Source organism: Peromyscus leucopus, chromosome 1 (assembly GCF_004664715.2).
Source record: "Peromyscus leucopus breed LL Stock chromosome 1, UCI_PerLeu_2.1, whole genome shotgun sequence".
Lineage (NCBI taxonomy): Eukaryota > Metazoa > Chordata > Mammalia > Rodentia > Cricetidae > Peromyscus > Peromyscus leucopus.
The window spans coordinates 84,002,105-84,021,793 of NC_051063.1; the positions used below are offsets into that span (position 1 = coordinate 84,002,105).

General features: G+C 42.4%; 1 protein-coding gene across 1 annotated transcript in view; it reads right to left on the bottom strand.

The window, feature by feature from the left end:
* Nucleotides 1–19,689, bottom strand: part of Mosmo (modulator of smoothened) — a 67,465-nt gene that overhangs the window by 6,955 nt on the left and 40,821 nt on the right. Inside the window, exon 2 of the mRNA XM_028867836.2 lies at nucleotides 3,092–3,304. Within this exon, the coding sequence (XP_028723669.1) occupies nucleotides 3,092–3,304 (213 nt within the window). The remainder of the gene's footprint in view (nucleotides 1–3,091; nucleotides 3,305–19,689) is intronic.

Consider the following 19,689-nt stretch of genomic DNA (forward strand, 5'->3'; position numbering starts at 1 on the left):
CTAAAAAAAATCTGTCCTTTATAATGGACAATAAATACTACTCATTTAGTAGCTACAATTATAGTTAATATTCTGAAGAGTATTTTTCCAAACTGGTTAGGAAAAGCTCAACAAAATTTGAGAAAGCAACAACTTTCTATCCAATTTTGATTTTAAGGCCTACGAGTCTGGTTCTCCATACTGTCTAGGGTCCAGATTTATGTAGATGGAGGAGTTTTTGTTTTAAGCTATTGAGAACTGTGCAGTCACTTCAGCTCTTAAATCATCATTAGTGTTTACAACAGCTATCCCATGTGAAAATGAAGCTCTGGTCCTAAGTAAGCTTGTAAAGACAGCATCATCTCCTCCACAGAACAGATTTCTTTCTCGGTACCTGTAAATCAAGAATGGTGAAAAGGGGGCTGTGGACAGGGCTCAGTAGGTCAAGTTCCAGCTGTGCAAGTGAGAGGTGTGAGTTCAGATTCCCAGCACCACACAAAAAGCTTGGTGTGGCAGGCGGTTGGTAGAGACAGATCTCCAGGGCTTGCTGGCCATCCAGTCTAGCCAATGATAAGCACCAAGTTTAGTGAGAGGCCTTGTCTCCAAAACTAAGGTGGAGAGTGACAGGGAAGACATCTGATAGCAACCTTTGGCCTCCACATGAGCACACACTTGTGGGTACGTACACACACACACACACACACACACACACACACACACACACACACACACACACACACACACACACACACACACACACACACACACAGACAGAGTGATAAAAGAATAGGGTCTTTCTTGTCCCTACAGGCAAGGCCCATCATATGGGGCTCTCCTGACAGAGGTCTCTGCCATTAGAAAGCTACTCTCACATTATTACAAAAACTACTACCTAATTAATAAAAGAACTAAATATGCCTGGGCAGTGATGGTGCATACCTTTAATCCCAGCAGAGGCAGAGGGGCAGAGAGGCAGAGAGGCAGAGGCAGAGGCAGAGAGGCAGAGGCAGAGGCAGAGGCAGATGGATCTCTGTGAGTTCGAGGCTAGTCTGGTTTACAGAGTGAGTTCTAAGACAGCCAGGACTACAGAGAGAGACCCTGTCTCAAAAAATCAAAATTAAAACAAAACAAAAACTCGATATACAGCAGGGCTCAAATACATCTTCAGAGCTGAACCACTAGGGGGAGCTCAATTTCCCCCTGAAGTGCTCTCCAGCCGGCAAGCACAGACTAAATGTCAACTTAAATTCACTCTGAGCCATTTTAAGTTAAAGAACAGAGGTACAGAATAGAGACACTTTTATATAAGTATGTATTTTTTTGGAGTAGATATGGGTTTGTATGTATATAACACTACTCTTTAGAAACTTCCAAAAACAGTTCTGAGGGCTGGTGACAGTAATGAATGAGACTTCACTTGGTTACCCACCCATAAACTTGAATCACTCTCGTGCACATACAATTTCAAAAATAGAGGAAACATACATTGTGTTTTGGAGTCAACTACACATAAAGATATTTTTGTTGAAGGGGAATGAAAAACAAAGATAAACCCTAGTTCCTTTCCTGTCTCTGTAGGTCACTGCTGTCTTTGCCTAATCTAAGTCTGCTACACTGCAGTTTAAGTTTTTGGTCCTTCATATTATTTTACTCATTAGTGAATGAATCATACCTGGATAAGTGACTGTGTATGTGAGTAGAAGATACAAAATTAGAGTCTCTTTATTTAAATTCCTCATCAACATGCTTTCAGTTAGCAGCCTTGTCTCTATAATTGCCTCTGGCCCTCACTCTCTGGAAAAGAGTTGTCTCAAGTCTCTAACAAGAAACATGTCATCAGTTCATTTCTCATTGTTTAATAAGGGTGAGGAGGAGTTGCTTACCTCAAAGGCAACTTGATCTAGACTTTACTGTTCAAGGAGATATGTAGACAAAACTAAAGTCGGAAACAAAGTTCCACCGAAAGCTGGAGGAAGAACATGACCCTCAGCCTCTGAAGACATACTGAGGAGTTTTGTTTCCACTGTCCTCTGGTGGCAGGGACAGCACCAAGGCCTCACATACCATAACCAGGCAGTGCTCTAACTCAGCTACATGTCTAGCTGAGATGAACGGGGTTTTAATGTTAATAGGAGTACTTGAGGTTAGTTATCCTTTACTCTGGTTATAGTTATAACTTTTTATTTATAGTTATAAATAAAAACATTAAGGAGCAGTGAGCTGTACTAAAACTATCTTTGGAAACGTGTGCAACTTGAGATGAGTCTCAGACACTGCCCTGGAGACCTCAGTGTTCTGCACACACGTCCTCACTCACGACTGCAGACAGTGGCCACAGCTACTATGCCCAGGCTGGGAGATGTTTAGCAGAATGCCTCACCTCTGCCCACTACCTACTAGCAGCATCTTCCTAGCTGTGATGACAAAAATGTCTCCAAAGATTGCCAAATGAACCCTAGGTGAAAAACTATTTTAGAGACAAAGAAAGCAGAATTACAGAGATGTTCGTGTGAGCGTGTATATTTGTTTTCCTTAGACTTGGGATAAGTTTCTAAAGTGTTCAGCAATTAAACCAATTTTGCAGATTACAAGTGAATATTCTAGGTAATGTGTAAATCCATGCACCACTGGGCATAGCTTAGTAGAATAAGAAACTTTGACAAACAATTACCAAAAAGCTAAATGTGTTGATTTTTCAATGGTCTTTCAACCCAGCAGAAACAAAAGTCAACAATATTAAAAAGCCTTCATCTAAGTTATATATTTTCCTAGATTTATCTTTATTTTGATAGAGGATACTAGTACCTTCAAGAAGTGGGAACCACTCGGATTAGTGGTAGCTCCGAATCATAAACCTGAAACACTTGTGTTACAGAGAGTAAAAGAAAATAAGCCTCATTAAAAGAGCATTCAGACAAAGCAGTGACAGCTGTGGGTGTCCTGGTCCTGCAGTGAAACCACTGAAGAGCCGTGGGGCTGTGCGGTCTATCTCATGGCCACGTGAGTGGTGCTCCGGGGAAGATTTACCGATCCTTAGGACTGATCTTGATAATCTTCTCAACAACGCCACTGTGTGCCTTCTAGACCAACTTAGTAAGCGCAGGCTACTTACTTCCAGTGAAGGCTATCCATCGAGCATACTTTGTAGCTTCTCTTCGCCAGTGGGAAGCCACCAGCAAACCACATGTGACAGTCAAGGAAATGATTCCCATGATGATAAAAAACAGGGTGGTGACCCACTCTGGGGGAAGCCGGGGAGGGATGCAGGTCCGGTCGCGTCCATGGATTGTTTGACACTGCCGCACTAGGCCCACAGTGAGAGCTCCTGGGAAGATGCAAAGGTGGGGGACACTTCAGTAAGTCTGGCACACCCAGGGGCTATTCCCCACAAGACCTCTTTCATACTTAAATCCTGTTGGTATCATGGGGGTAATTCAAGCATTTAATTCGGGAGTTCTCCTCAGCAGTCTGGTGCTGTTTATAATGTGACAATGCCTGGATTAATGTAGAAAATGAACATAAGCACAAGAACAAGCCTCCAGAACCATAAAAGACAGTGAATTCCATCACTTATTGAACAAATGCATTTCTTTTTGTCACGACAGTTTTTCTACAGTGACCAGACAGACCATAGTCCAGGTTAACTGGACACCATCAGGAATCTGCCTTCTAAATGTTTTTTTCAAAGTACAAGTGTCAGGCACTGATCTGGGCTCCAGAGAAACATCAGCAAAGTTGCTGGCTGAGGCTTATGCCCTTCTTGAGCTTGCACACTGGCAGCAAGAGCTGGGTTTTTCTCCTTCTGGATTCAAGACTCACTGTACTTTATTTTGGCTGAGGAAGAAGTATGTATAGGAAATTAGACACAGATTTGACATATACCTAATGATAATATCTAACAGGAAATAATGCATTAAACACTGAGGTGAACGTTATCAAAAGTAAAAGGTCTGGTTCACCATTATTATTATACAAGAGTTAACACTGCTGCACCCTTACTGGCATGTATGAACAGGAAAACAAAAGTTATGAAGGCAAGCCGTAAAGTACCTTTGCTATCCTTAATTTTAAAAAACCTTTATTGTTACTATGATACTAATCTGTAGAGCAGTGTGAAAGAGAAAGTGATTGTGTGTGTGTGTGTGTGTGTGTGTGTGTGTGTGTGTGTGTGTGTTTGCATGGGCAGGGAGGCTGAGAGCAGCTTGTGGAGCTGGCTCTCCTTTCTATTTACCTGGGTCCTGGGGATCAATCACACTCTGTGGTTGAGCCTGAGTGCAAAAGCTTTAACCCTGAGCCCTCTTACCATTCCCTCCCATTCAGATGAGTGAATTGACTTCTGTGAAGCACCAAGTGCCATTTGGAGTTAATTATTTTAGAGAAACCTGGATTTGGAAGGTAAAAGACTATTTTCTCTTTTTCTACACAAAGAATTAAAATTTACTTCCAAATAAAAGCTATCCATCCACCCCCTCAGCAAGAATGACTGCAAATAGGGAGCAGTTACCAAACCATAAGTGTAAACCTGAAGAGCCGCTGAAGACAGCAGATTCCTGCCTCTTTTGGGGGAAGGGGTGTCTTTCTTAGCTAGCCTTTTGTTTCCAATATGAATAGTCCCCTCCCCCTAGTCCACAGTGACACTCCCTCAGGATCATGGCACTTGCCAGGAACAGGGCCTTCTCAAGGAACCGGGGCTGGATTTGTCTGTACAGAGTGTGTGGGTAGGTGGGCTTCTTAGAAGGAGTGCTTTGTACAATTTGCATCTTTCCATCAATCCAGTTTTAGAAATAAAGCATGTGATAAAAAGAGAAACATGGGCTGGAGAGACGGCTCAGCTGTCAAGAGCACATATTGCTCTTGCAGAGAACCCAAGTCAAGTTCCCAGCACCTACTGTAGGGTGCCTCACAACTGCCTGTAACTCCAGCTTCAGGATCTGAAGCCCTCTTCTAACCTCTGTGGATAACTGCACTCACTCCTACAAAGACACACACACACACACACACACACACACACACACACACACACACACACACACACAAACACAGGCATCTAAACTAAAAAAAGAAATCTTAAAAAGTAAAGTAGGTCTTGGGAGAGGGCTCCCTGGGTGAAGTAATTGCTGAACAAGCCTGGGGAGCTGGGTTTGGCTCCCTAGATCCCACTAGGGACAAAACAATACCAGTCTGCAACCCTAGTGTTGGAAGGTGGAGACCAGAGGATTCTGGTGTCTTGCTGGCCACAGCCTAACTGAATCTGTGTGACTGCCTCAGTGAGAGGTCCTGTCTAAAAAACAAACAAACAAACAAACAAACAAACAAACAAACAAACAAAAAACCTAGCAAACTCATATGCACCTTTCCCACACCATGCACATGATCAAAACAAAACAAAACACTAAAAAAGATTTAGAAAAAAAAAGGGTCATGAAAAAGTTCTCTCAAAATTGAGTTATGGGGTGGAGGGATGGTTCAGAGATCAAGAGCACTGGCTGCTCTTTCAGAGGTCCTGAGTTCAATTCCCAGCAATCACATGGTGGCTCCCAACCATCTACAGTGGGATCTGACACCCTCTTCTGGCATAATGCAGACCAAGCACTCATGTACGGAAAATAAATAAATTTAAAAAAGCTATGGTCTCCCTCTTCTGCAATGCTAATTCTACCTGGCCAGAACTCTGCGAAGATAACCAAGCTGTACTTTGTCTTTTAAATCAAATAATTAAGTCCATCTGACGAGTCTTGCACAGGCGCAGGCAACATGGGAACAACGACGGGCACTGTCACGGCAGCGCGGAGACCAGAGTGAGCAGCAGACCTTTACAGGATGCCGTCCACAGGCGTGGGACCAGAGACTACTTACAAAGAGTAGGCACCAGGGGGTTACATGACTTCCTAGACAGTCAAAGTTGACTTTGAATGGTAAGTTGAGGTGGGGCAGAGCCTCACTATGATAAAGCATTATAGTGTAACTCTGGAAATAAAGAAGGCATTCACAGCTGTGCCCACAAACTCCTAACGGGAAGCCACTCCTGTTCATTCAGCAAAAAGACTTCTAACAAACTACTCTCTTGTAGTGGTAGTTCCATTTCTAAAAGCTGAATGGTAATGATGAAAGATACTTGCACAAAATGCAACACTGTGGATGTCTATTATGGAGGCAACGGTTTTCACAATTCCACATACAAAAGAAGCCTGACTGGCAACTCTCCACACCCACTAACGAGACCTGCACTGAGGATTATCTTGTGCCTCCAAATATTAAAATCCTGTGCAGTGCATAGATTGAAAGTTCTCTCCTTGAGACTCTTCTGAGTACCACTGTGCTCCCCTCTATCTTGGGTTAAGGACAGGTGAGGGTGCCCACTGTGCCTGCTGACTGCCAGGCTTTCTGAGTGACACTTCTTCTTGTCACCTCTCCTATCCACAGCAGCAAATACGAACAGAACAAGCAAGAAACTGAGATTGACAGCTACGAGCAAGCTGGAGAAAACCCGATAGATGTTGAGCTGTAGAGGCTCTGCTCCTGTTTTTCTACAATTCCTTAGCACAACAAAGCAAGACTCAGCACCTCTGAAGGGAGGCAGACAGGCAAAGCGAGCAAACGTTTACAATAATGTTGTTCACTTTGCTGTAACTGCTCTGTAGCTGTCTGCAAGAAAGGCCAGCTAATTTGAATTGGCAATCAGAGGGTATGCTGTATAAAAGAACACTAATACCCAAACACAGTTCTGTGTGCTGGGTTTGTGGTCAGTGGTGTGTGCTCAAATGCATGAGGCCCCAGGTTCAATCTCTATCATCCCACAGAGAATCTGCAAGGCTCTCAAATGCTTGGCTGTTAGAACAGTGAGATTCCCAAAACAATACTCTTGTGCTTCCAGTGAAAACAAATTTTCCTCAAATAGAGAAGGGTTAGTGTCAACAGTGGTCAGTCAATGTTGTTATACTTTGCCCTCTGGAGTAAGACTGTAATTCAATAACACTTATGATGTAGTCATACGTAGTCCATAGGCTAACTGGGACAGTGTGCACAGTTAACTGCTTAGGGATTTAGATTTGGTTAGTGCCCACACTTTGAACAAGCCTCTAAATTTCATCTTTACTTCAGTGAATTATCTGGCCCATCTTTGACTTCCTCTAGATTCTCTAACACAATCTGTCTGCCTCACAGCCACACAGCTGATGTTCGAAAGTAGCCTGGAGGGTAGTGTGGTGCTGGATACTGAACGCAGGGATCCTCTAACCTCAGGAGTAGGGATTTAAAAAAGAACAGAATGCAGCTGGGCATGGTGGTGCATGCCTTCAATCCCAGGATTCAGGAGGCAGAGGCAGGCAGATCTAGAGGCCAGCTTAGTCTGCAAAGTAAGTTCCAGGATAGTCAGGGCTGCATAGAGAAACCCTGTCTTAAAAAACCAAAAAACCAACCAACCGAAACAAAACAAAAACCCCACAAACAAACAAACAAACAAACAAACAAAATGCCATCATTCTGTTTTCTAGAAATAGAAATGAGAGAGAAAAAAACGTTATCATTGGAAAACCATCAAATGGCCTGTAGCAGTAGGTACACAGCAGGAATCAAATGAATTAAAAACAAGCTACAATTAGAACCACACTGCATTCTAAAGGTTCTCTTGAAAAACTTGTTTAGTGTGGCTTCTTGTGGCACACCAGATTAAGCAAAAGTCCAACGAGTCACTAATTTTTGTTTTACACAACAGGTTTTTACCTTATGAAAGGGCCTGTGACTGCATTCCCCAAGCAGCCAATCTATCTTTACCCTGCGGTTGTTGCCTAGGTAACCAATCCATCCAAATAAAAGATTTATACACAATAGAAAAAAGGAAATCAAACTAGAGGCTATAGCCTTCCACACGCCTCACAGGATCGCTCACACCTGTGTACATCCACACAGAAAGTCACAGGAGTCCCGCCCGTCCGCCTGGTGAGTGTGGGACCTTAACTAAAACTGGCTTTTGAAGCTCATCCTCTGGACAAACTCTCTGAGATGACTGAGCACAGCCAGTCTGGGCACGTCTGCTCCCACAGTGAAGATGATCAGGAGGTATGTCATCACTGTGTTAAAGGCACTGCCACAGAAAATCTGTAACCCAGAGCTGTGAAACTGCACACGCCCACCAGAGCCTGTCACAGGCAAATCATGTGACATGCCCACCAATCTGGATCTGATCCCTGCCATCAATGTGGATTTCTGGCTTATTCTTGGCAAGCTGTTTATTGGTTACACACACCAAACAAATGCTTCACCACAAATGTCTTAATGACTGATAAAGGTTCAATTTGTGCTCTTCCAACAGCAGTGGTGTTTAAGGAAATGACACCACTCCAATTTTAATGAAAGGATGGAGCTTCTCATTTTATAGACAGCTTGGATGAGGAAATTTAACACAACTCAGGGCAAGTTTGGACAGGCGGCTGGGGGGGGGGCGGTTTAAGGCAGCTAGGGATGCACACACAGTGCGCCCTCCTGTCACTGGTGCTTCTGGTCTCCAAGCCCTGAACTTTCCTCCCAGCTGTTACTTCCCTATTTCCTCTCGGGTGTCTTCTTCCCCACTGTGTCCTGACTGCTCCTATGTTGAGCAGCAGCAGCAGCACAGGCACAGAAGCTTTACCACCTGCCAGCAAGAGTTCATTCCAAGTACCCATGCCAGACAGCTCAGGGACCCGGCCACTGACGCCGACGTGGACACAGCCCTTAGCCTCACCCTCCTGTTACTCAAGGGTTCAGATATCCTAATACGTGGCTCATTCAAATTGTCTCTTGGACCTATTTGTTCACTTTTTATAAACATCTGTGTCCTAGTGTGAACACAGAAGCAGCAGATGAAAATGACCACTAGCTATGGTTCTGGAAGAAATATCTTGATGATATCCCAGGAACTAGTAAGCACCCCCACCACAAGGCCAAGGGTATCAAAGTATAAACAGATGGAAGCTTTTCCTTTAAGAGAGCACTGCTTGTACAAAGCTTCTAAGCAAATGTTTCAAGTTCAGCTGCTCAAGTACCCAGAAACCACTGCAGCTATAAACCAAGGGACCCAACCTATTCTGTAACTTAGTGCTGTCTGTTCATGGGACGCTGGTTTTGCAGGCATGCAAAACTGCAACAATTTACAGGATCACTAATGTTTCCATTCAGGTTTCAAAAGAAAGCCTGGGAGGACAGTCAATGTGTGGCATGGTCAGATACTCATGGGAACAGCGACAGAGAAGCTGAAGATGACACAGAAACCACAGGAAGTGGGAGAAGACAGGAACACGGAATGTCTGCCAAGGAAAGCCACAGGAAAGAGGAGCTAGCCCAGCAGAGAGGCCATGTGGGCTTTGACAACTGCCTATGGGGTGGGCTGCCAAGTCCACTGGCACTCAGCAAGTCCAAAGCTATGGTCAGAACTTGCCAGCTGAGTTCCGGTCTTTGTCTCTATTCCTTTCTACACTCCAGTGGCTCTGTCTGTAACGGGAATGAATGCTTACTCTGTGCCACTGTGTATTGTTTTTTTGTTTCCCCCCAGAGACAGGGTTTCTCTCTGTAGCCCTGTAGACCAGGCTGGCCTTGAATCCAGAGATCCACTTGCCTTTACCTACCAATTGCTGGGATTAAAGAAGGGCGCCACCACTGCCTGATCCTGGACTGAGATGTACACAGCAGAATAGTAAAGCACACTTCTAGGTCCATTTGTGAGGGAAATTATGGAGACACTAGATCATGAGGACTCTCATCAATGGCTTAATCTGAAAGACCCTCAGGAGGTGTAGAACCTGGTTGGAGGGAATGGGTTCCTGGATAGGCCTCTGAAGGACAGAGCTGAATCCAAGCCTCTTCCTGCTTCTCTTCTCTGCCTTGAGTCCTAAGTTGAGCAGCCTTGCTCCACCACATGTGTCTGTGACCACAAGCCCAGAGCAATGGAGGATGCTAACCATGGAGGAAACCTCTCCCCATTAAATAATAATAATAATAATAATAATAATAATAATAATAGAGTAGCATGAACAAACCCTGAAAGCATGATGCTAAATGAAAGAAATGAGACATGAAAGGTCAGATATAATATGGTACCACTTATATGAACTTTCCACAGTAGACGACTCCAGAGGCAAGAAGCAGACCTGTGGTTACCAGCAGAATGGAGGATTGAAGAGTACTGAGGAAAGCTTGTTTTCTAGCATTAGTTTTTTTTTTATTATTATTTTAGTGTATGAGTGTTTTGTCTGAATGTATTTCTATGTACCACATGACTGCATGTGTGCCCGGAGATCATGGAGGTCAGAAGGCATGGATCCCCTAGAACTGGAATTACCGGCAGTAGTGAGCCACCATGGGTGCTGGGAATTGAACTCAGGTCCTTAGGGAGAGCAGTCAGTACTCTTAACCACTGAGCCATTTCTCCAGGCCCTGAACTATACATTTTGAAAAGGTGATTTTTATCCCCCTTCTCAGGCTAGTTTGGACTTCTATTAAATTCAACAGCATGCCAAAACTCCCTCCTGCCCTGTGTAAATTACATTTCCTCTACAGTTCCTGACTAGGCAAACCCATCTTTTTTTTTAAATTGTAAAGCCATTGAGTGTTTTATTGTTTGTTGTCTTTTTTAAAAGAGAAAAGGTGGGGGCTGGGGAGATGGCTCAGTGGTCCCTATTTCAGAGGGCCATAGTTTGGTTCTCAGCACCCACCTTCAGACAGCTCACAACCATCTAACTCCAGCTCCAGAGGACCCGATGCTTCTGGCCTCTCCAGGTACCTGTACCCGTATGCACACACCATCCTCTCATGTTTGGCTGTGACTGGCCTGTGTTTTGAGAGAAGTCCCTTCTTAATAGTAGTGAAGATCCCTTGCATGTGAGAAAATCATTGTCTTCCTGCTACTTTCAAGATTCCTTTTATGTCTTTGGCTTTCAACTCTTTGGGATGTGTTTAGGTGTGGATAATCTTAAATTGGTCCTACTGGGTTTGTTGAAATTCTTTAATATGCAGGTAAGGCACTTACTCAAGGTGGGGGAATCTTCCCCCCATTCTCTCTCTCTCTCTCTCTCTCTCTCTCTCTCTCTCTCTCTCTCTCTCCACGTCCCCCCGCAATGTGTGGACTGGGCACATGTGGTACCACTTCACTTATCTCCAGTGCCCCATTCAGTTCCATCATCCTGGTTTCTGCCCCTTGCAGTAGAAGATCACAATCAACATCCTGCTGATTTTTCATTTTGGCTACTGAACTTTTCAACTCCAGACTTTCTACTTTAATGTTTCGTCTTTATCAGGTCACTGTTAACTTGTGGGATATACTTACAATATTTGATTTAATTTCTTTCTCAGAGGTTCTCAACCTGTGAGTTGCAAGCCCTACGAGGATCACATATCAGATATTTACAATTTATAACAGTAACAAAATAAGAGTTATTAAATAGCAAGGAAGTAATTTTATGGTTGGGGGTCACCACAACATGAGGAACTGTATTAAAGGGTCCCAGCATTGGGAAGGTTGAGGACCACTGCTCTATCTAGAGAGTCAAAGGCTGGGATTCCTCAAACAGTTTCTGCTGACTGCTTTTATTTTTTTCTTCCTTATGAGCCATAATTCCCTGTTTCCTTGAGTGTCTTATAGTTTTCAGTTAAAAATTGGAAATTTTAGCCAGGTGGTGGTATATACCTTTAGTCCCAGTACTTGAGAGGAAGAGCCTGCTTTAGATATAGCAAGTTTGAGGACAGCCAGGGCTACATAGAAAGATCCTGCCTCAAAAAACAAAAAACCACCACAAAAGAAGAAAGGCGATTTTACCTAGCACACAGGATACCATGTACACCAGGCAGGTGATCCTGTGATTTACTCTTGTTACTGTTTCAGCCCTGCGGGGATAATTACACAAAGTCTGTATCTTTTGGCCTCTGAAGTCTCTCATCCATTAAACTCTTGACTTTATCAGCAGACATCTCAGCCTGTGCTGAGGACTGTTACAGAAGGTAATCTACAACTCTGCCTAGGACTTCACTTCCTGTTTGAGCAGAAATGGAAGGTCAGCGAGAGGTGAAAATGTGAGGTGCCTCTGTATCTCCTCTCTGGGCACATGGACAGTCTGAGGATGTTTGTGGTCTTCTAGATTCTGAGGATCTGTGAGAGCTCTTTGAAGACTCCCGTGCACATGTTTTTCCTTCATGCCTGCCTGTCTGTCTGTCTTTTCTTTCTTCCTTTCTGTCAGCTTTCTGTGATCTTCAACTGATGAAAGAACTTTAGGTACCTCCTGTGTTTCAAATAACTTGGCTGCTGATTGTATTTAATAAATGTCATGTGGTCAAATAAAGATAAATTCTGAAAATGGAGATGCTCAGTGAGCCCCCAGACAAATTAAAACAGTAGCAGTTCCCTGGAGAAGGTCTGTAAGGGTGATGCTCTGCTCTCTCAGCTCATTACGGGGCTGCTTGTTTTCACAGCTCCAGGGCCGACAAGTCCTGCTTAGGATTGTTTCAAGACTTTGATGTCCAGAGTTCGAAAACTGACATTTAGTTTTATTCGTTGACTTAGCCACTGGTCTTGCTGCTTTTATAGAGAAATAGCTTTTTGAAGGTCCTTACTCTCCTGTTCTGGAGTTGGACCCAGCTGGTCACAATTGGAACCTAAGCTTTGCCGTTGACTTGGGCAAATTGTTGAATTTTTTTCTAAGCCTGCTTTTGCAGCAAAGGAATAGAACTTACCATTCAGTTTCTGTGAGAATTAAATAACAAATAATACCGGTGAAGCAAATGGAACTGTAAGTACTGAAAACTTATTGGGTAAGGGAATTAGGTAAACTTTTGTTTGGGTTAATATATTTTACACACACACACACACACACACACACACACACCCTCAGACATAGCAGGTAGCAGACATCCTAATTTAACATAGCAGTTTACTTAGGAATCTAGCATTCCAAAATAAAAAGTTGGCCATATGATGGTTGTAAGGTTGCTAGTCATTAAGGAGAAGTCAGCTATATTCCTGTCCTAACTACTCTGCTGGATCATTCGGGCTGAAGACTACAGAGGCATCAAGTTCAGACTTGCTACAAAAAAAGCTCCGAGCAGAAACTTTCTAGAAACAACAAAGCTAGATGCTTGATATTGTTGTTGAGTAGCAAGCTTAAAAACACAACAAAAACCCAAACCCAGAAAGACAGTCATGGTATGTACTCACTCATAAGTGGATTCTAGATATAAAATAAAGAAAAATCAGACCACAACCCATAGAACCATGGAAGATATATATATCATGGAGGTCCCTAGGACAACTGTGGCTTATAATAAATTTTGGTTTTACTCAATTATTGAAAAAAAAATAGCCAAACAAATGGAAACACATGAACTATGAACCAAAGGCTGAGGGGCCCCCAGCTGGATCAGGCCCTCTGAATAGGTGAGACAGTTGATTGGCTTGATCAGTTTGGGAGGCAACTAGGCAGTGGGACCAAGTCCTGTGCTCATTGCATGAGTTGGCTGTTTGAAACCTGGAGCTTATGCAGGGACACTTGGCTCAGTCTGGGAGGAAGGGACTGGACCTGCCTGGACTGAGTCTACCAGGTTGATCGCAGTCCTCGGGGGGAGGATTTGCCCTGGAGGAGGTGGGAATGGGGGGTGGGCTGGGGGTAAGAGGAGGGGGTGGGAGGGGGAGAACAGGGGAACCCGTGGCTGATATGTAGAACTGAATGGATTGTAAAATAAAAGGAAAAAAATAAATAAATCTTAAAAAAAAAAAAAACACAACAAAAATGTTAACCTTTAAGTTCAATTTTCTTCTCTTTACAGCTTGCTGTTTCCTCTGGTCCTATTTTATATTTTAATGAATGAATGAATGAATGAATGATGTATATTTCTTGTGTTGGGTTGGTATGAGTGCCATGGTGCCTATGAGGACAGAGGCTTGCTCTTGTGGGATCCTAGATCAAGCCCAGGTCATCAGGCTATGAGCAACACACTGACCTTCTGAACTATCTTGCTGGCTTCCATCTTAAAAAAAATTATATTCTTTCTTTTTTTTTAGATTATAATATAATTACATCATTTCCCCCTCCCTTTCCTTCCTCCAAACCCTCCCATAAACCTCTCCATGCTCTTTTTCAAATCCATGGCCTCTTTTTTCATTAACTGTTTACACACACACACACACACACACACACACACACACACACACACGCACACATATGTATATATGTGTACACATACATGTATGAATTTATGTATATACATATATATTCCTAAATACATAAGAACAACCTGCTTAGTCTATGATGTTACTTTTCAGGGCTCCTCATTTGGTATTGGATAACCAATTGGTGTGCTCTTCCCTAGAGAAGACTATTTTTGACACACTCTGCATTCCTTAGTTGCCTGTAGTTCTCCGTGTAGAGCTGAAGCCTCCTGGGCTCCTCCCACCCCTCCCACTCTGGTATGTCTATTGTTGTCCTTGCTCAGCTCATGTTTAGGCAGTCCTGTTGGTGAGACTTTATGGGTACAGTTTCTGAGATTCCTAGCAGACACAGCCTCACGGCGAACTCCAGGTTCCTCTAGTTCTTACTGTCTTTCTGTCCCTCCAATTACCACCAGTCATCTGCAAGCAATACTGTAATTCACAGGTTATATCGAATTTGACACTTGCCTAAATCATCCTCAACACTACCCTCTCATTACAACTAATTCTGCAGCTCTTGTTCCCTAAACTGGCCTTGGCTCTAATGCTGTGAAAATATTAAGAACCAGTAATCTCTAAAATGTGCTGTGGTCACCTTCCTGAGGACCATGTGTCCTAGGTACATCCTCCAGGTAGGGACCTCCCACTTCTAACTCAACTCCACTCCTGCTGCTAGGGGATAGTGCATCCTATGCACCTCTCCCAGACAGGAACCTCCAGTCTTGAGGCCAAGTAGCATGGACCCCAAGTAGCATCGATTCCTGCTACAATCCTGGCCCCTGCCACTTAAGGACCATCTGTAGAACCCTGTGAGCCTTCCACAAACTCCTGAAGATCTGCATCGAGAATCTTCTAACTCTTGTGCCTATACTCACAGACTTTGCATAGCCCTAGCTGAGCTGGGACCACTTCAGAGGCCCCATTCCCCCATCAAATATAAACTCCAAACTCCATTCACCTGGTCTATAACCTGACAAGCTGGGGTAACAGCAACCAGAGATCCGAAAAGCATAGGCACTCAAAGCCGGGACAGATAACCACTCCATGAAACACTAACAAGCAGATGCCCAGGTCCCTGCAACAAAACAAACAACAGGAAAACTAAGACAATAATCTCCTACAAAAATTAGTTCCACAGTATTGGTCCCCAAGAATAGCAGCCAAGATGCGGCACATAATAATTATTTCAACATAGCAATTCTAATCATGTTTAAGGAGCTCAAAGAGGATATGAATACATGCTGGAACAAAGATGACAAAAACACAGACACACAGCTGAATGAAATAAAGAAAACAATTTAATAAAAAGAATTTCTGAAGAAAAACCAAAAAGAAGTAAAACAAAGTGAAAAACAGAGTAAGTCAAATTAAAAGTTCAACAGAAAGCCTCACTAATAGCATGGATCACATGGAAGAGAGAGTGTCAGGGTATGAAGGATACGAAAAGAATTTGGATCACTCAGCCCAAGAACTCATTAAATCAAAAACCAAACCGACAACAAAACTCTTTGATAAACATGCAAGAACTCTGGGACCCCACAAAAAGACCAGACCCATGAATCACTACAAGAAGGAGAAGAAACTCAAAGCCACATAAAATATTTTCAAGAAAATTATAGAAGAAAATGTCCCAGAATTTAAGGTATCAGATGCCTATCAAGACACAAGAAGCACACAGAACACCAAACAGAAAAGAACAGAAAAGGAACTCCCCACATCATATAACATGCAAAACACTAAATGTATGAAACAAACAAAGGATTTTGAATGTTGCAAGAGAAAAAGACCAAACCACATATAAAGACAGGGTCATCAGAATAACATTTGATTTTTCAATGGAGACTTTCAAAACCTTCTGGCTTGGACTGACATTCTACAAGTTCTGAAAGACCACAGATGCCAGCCAGCCCAGGCTACAAGCTAGCCATCATGATCCAAGGAGAATGAAAAAACTTCTATCATCAAAATAGATTAAAGAAATTTACAACCACTAAGGCAGCTCTAGAGAGGATAATAAAAGGAATATTTTGACCTAAAGAGAAGAATAAACATATTCAACAATAAAGAATAATAACCCCAAAACAGTTCATCAAAAGAGGTCTAAGAAAACACTACAAAACAACAAAATGATAGGAATTAATATACACTGTCCAATAATAACACTTAACAGTAATAGTCACACTTCCCCAATAAAGGGACACAGACTGACAGACTGGATTAGAAAACAGAAACCATCTTTTTTCTTCCTCCAAGAAACACACCTCACCATCAATGATAAACACCTTCTTGTGGTAAAAGGATGGAAAAGGTATTCCAAGCAAATGGAGCTAAGAAATAAACAGGCATAACTATTCTAGTATCTGACAAAATAGACTACAAAACAAAACTAGTCAGGAGAAGGTCATTTCATACTCATTAAAGAAAAAAAAAATCACCAAGAGAATATGACAATTCTAAACATATGCACTAAGCACAGGTGTACCCAATTCTAGGAAATAAATACAATTTGATTTAAAAAAAAAAAAACACAGATTTCAACAAATTGACATTGGTGAATCCAATATCCACTTTTACCAATAAATAGGTCATCCAGTAAAAATTAAAGACAGAAACATTACAGTTAAATGATATCACAAACCAAATGGCTCTAACAGACATCTACAGAACATTCCACCCAAAGAGTAAAGAATACATGTTCATCTCAGCCCATGGAGACTAAGCAACACATTATTAGAATGAAAATTACATCAAGAGAGCAAGCAAGAGGACATTTTAGAAAGAAAACGAAAACACAACGTATGAAAAGCCGATGGGACCCAATGAAGGCATCCTAAGAGGAAGTTTATAGCATTATCTACATAAAAAAATTGAGGGTCTAGAGACAGCTCAGCAGTTAAGAACACTGGCTGCTCTTGTAGAGGACTGGAGTTTGGCTCCCAGCACCCACATGGCAGCTCACAACTGTCTGTAACTCCAGTTCCAAAAGATCCAACACCCTCTTCTGATCTCCGAAGGCAACAGACATACATGTGATGCACATACATACATGCAGACATAGCACTTAGAAACAAAATGAATAAATCTTAAAGGTATTTTGAGAGATCTTCAATTAATAACTTAATGATGCATTTGAAGGCTTGAGAAAACAAGAACATCACCACCAAAACAGAAGATAGAAAGAGATAATTAAAATCAGGGCTCAAATTATTGAAATAGAAACAACAAACAAACAAAAACAATACAAAGAATCAATGAAGAGTTTTTTTTTTTTAATATTAACAAGCTTGACAAACCTTTAGCCAAATTAACCAACAGAGAGAGAAGACCCAAATTAATGAAATTAAAGGCGAAATGGAAGTCATCACAACTGACACTTAGGACATTCAGAGAACCATAAAGACAAACTTAAAAACAAAACAAAAAACCTCTATTCCAAGACCAGGCAAGGTGATACACACACACACACACACACACACACACACACACACACACACACACACATACACACACACACACACCATTAACCTCCACACTCAGAAGGCAAGAGGCAGGTGATCTCTATGAGTTCCGGGCCAGCCAGGGATACAAGGTGAGACCTTGTCTCAACAAAACAGAACAAAACAAGAATTCTATTGACTAAAAAGAAAGAAAGAAAGAGAGAGAGAGAGAGAGAGAGAGAGAGAGGGAGGGAGGGAGGGAGGGAGGGAGGGAGGGAGGGAGGGAAGGAAGAAAGGAAGAAAGGAAAGAAAGAAATGGATTTATTTCTAGATGTATATGACCAGTCAAAACTAATCAATATGAAGTAAGTAATTTTGTTTGTTTTTTGTTTTTTTCCGAGACAGGGTTTCTCTGTGTAGTTTTGATGCCTGTCCTGGATCTTGCTCTGTAGTCCAGGTTGGCCTCAAACTCACAGAGATCTACCTGGCTCTGCCTCCCCAGTGCTGGGATTAAAGGCGTGTGCCACCAGCACCTGGTCAAAGTGAGTAATTTAAACCCATAACAACCAATGAGATAGAAGCAGTGATAAAATAAAATCTCCCCACTAAAAAAAGTGCAGGACCAGATGGCTTCTACCAGACCTTTCAAGAAGAACCAACTCCAACACTCCTTAGATTACTCCATAAAACAGAAAAGGAACACTTCAAAGTTCTTTTATAAAATCAGCATTACCCTGACAGCAAAACCAGAAAAAGACCAAGCAAAAAAAGAAAATTATAGGCCTATCTTCGGATACAAAAATTCTCAATAAACTACTTGTAAGACAAATTAAAAAACACATTAAAAAGATCATCCACTATGATCAAGTGAGTTTCATCCCAGAGATGCAGAGATGGTTCAAGATAAGATGCAGAAAAGGCTTTTGACAAAATTTAACATCCTTCATGATAAAAGTCCTAGAGAATCTAGGACCACAGGGGCCATATCTCAACCTAATAAAGGCAACTGTTGTACAGGACTATTCTCAGAGCCAAGCTGCCATCTTCGGGAGTTCAGTTGGGTCTGCTCCTCACCAAAGAGCACCATAGTTGGACTTGCTGACTACGATGGAGGAACCAAGAAGAATCATGGGACCCTCACCAGAGTATTTAGCCATTTCTCCCAAGGTACACATGGCCTCAGGGTCTCTGGGAAGGGCTGGATGATATAGGCAGGGAAGGCTTAGGGGAGGGGACTCCATTTATATAGCCACTGGGGAGTCAACATCCATGCACCTTCCAGTGCGGCTATTTTAAGTCACCCATGCTCCTACTCCAAACCCCTAACGCACTGATGGCTCTCTTTGTAAGTAAGCCCAACAAACTTCCCAGAGTAAACTTCAGTGACTGTGCACCTTGGTTTGTCATTGGGACTGTAGCAGGAATGGGTAGATACTGCTTGTCTTCCCAAGGGAATGAATTTTAACATCAGCATTTCACCCAGTCCTCAGTTGACATCATGTTAGCAGAGAAAAACTCAAAGCATTTTCACTAAAACCAAGAATAATATAAGGATATCCACGTTCTTCCCTCTTGCTCAATATAGTACTTAAAATCTTAGCTAGACCAATAAAAAAAAAGTGAAGGTGGTAAAAGGGAATATAAATAGGATAGGAAGAAGTCAAATCATCCTTATTTGGAGATATGATTCTATACATAAAAGACTCTAAAGACTTCATCAGAAAACGACAGCTGATAAAACACATTCAGCAAAGTAGCAGGATTACTTTGTACAAAATTAACATACAAAAGTCAGCAGCCTTTCCATAAACTGACAACAAACAAAACATACCATGAAAGAAATCAGGGAGGCAATACAGTCACAATAGCTTAAAACAAAACAAAAACGAACAAACACACACAAAAACCCTAGTGATAAACCTAACCAAGGATGTGAAATACTTGTACAATGAAAAATTTAGGGGCTCCCAGGCAGTGGAATCAGGACCTGTCCCTAGTTCATGAGCCGGCTTTTTGGAGTCTAGTGCCTATGGTGAGACACTTTGCACAGCCTTGGTGCAGGGAGGAGGGGTTCGACCAGCCTCAATTGAATGTACCAGGCTCTGC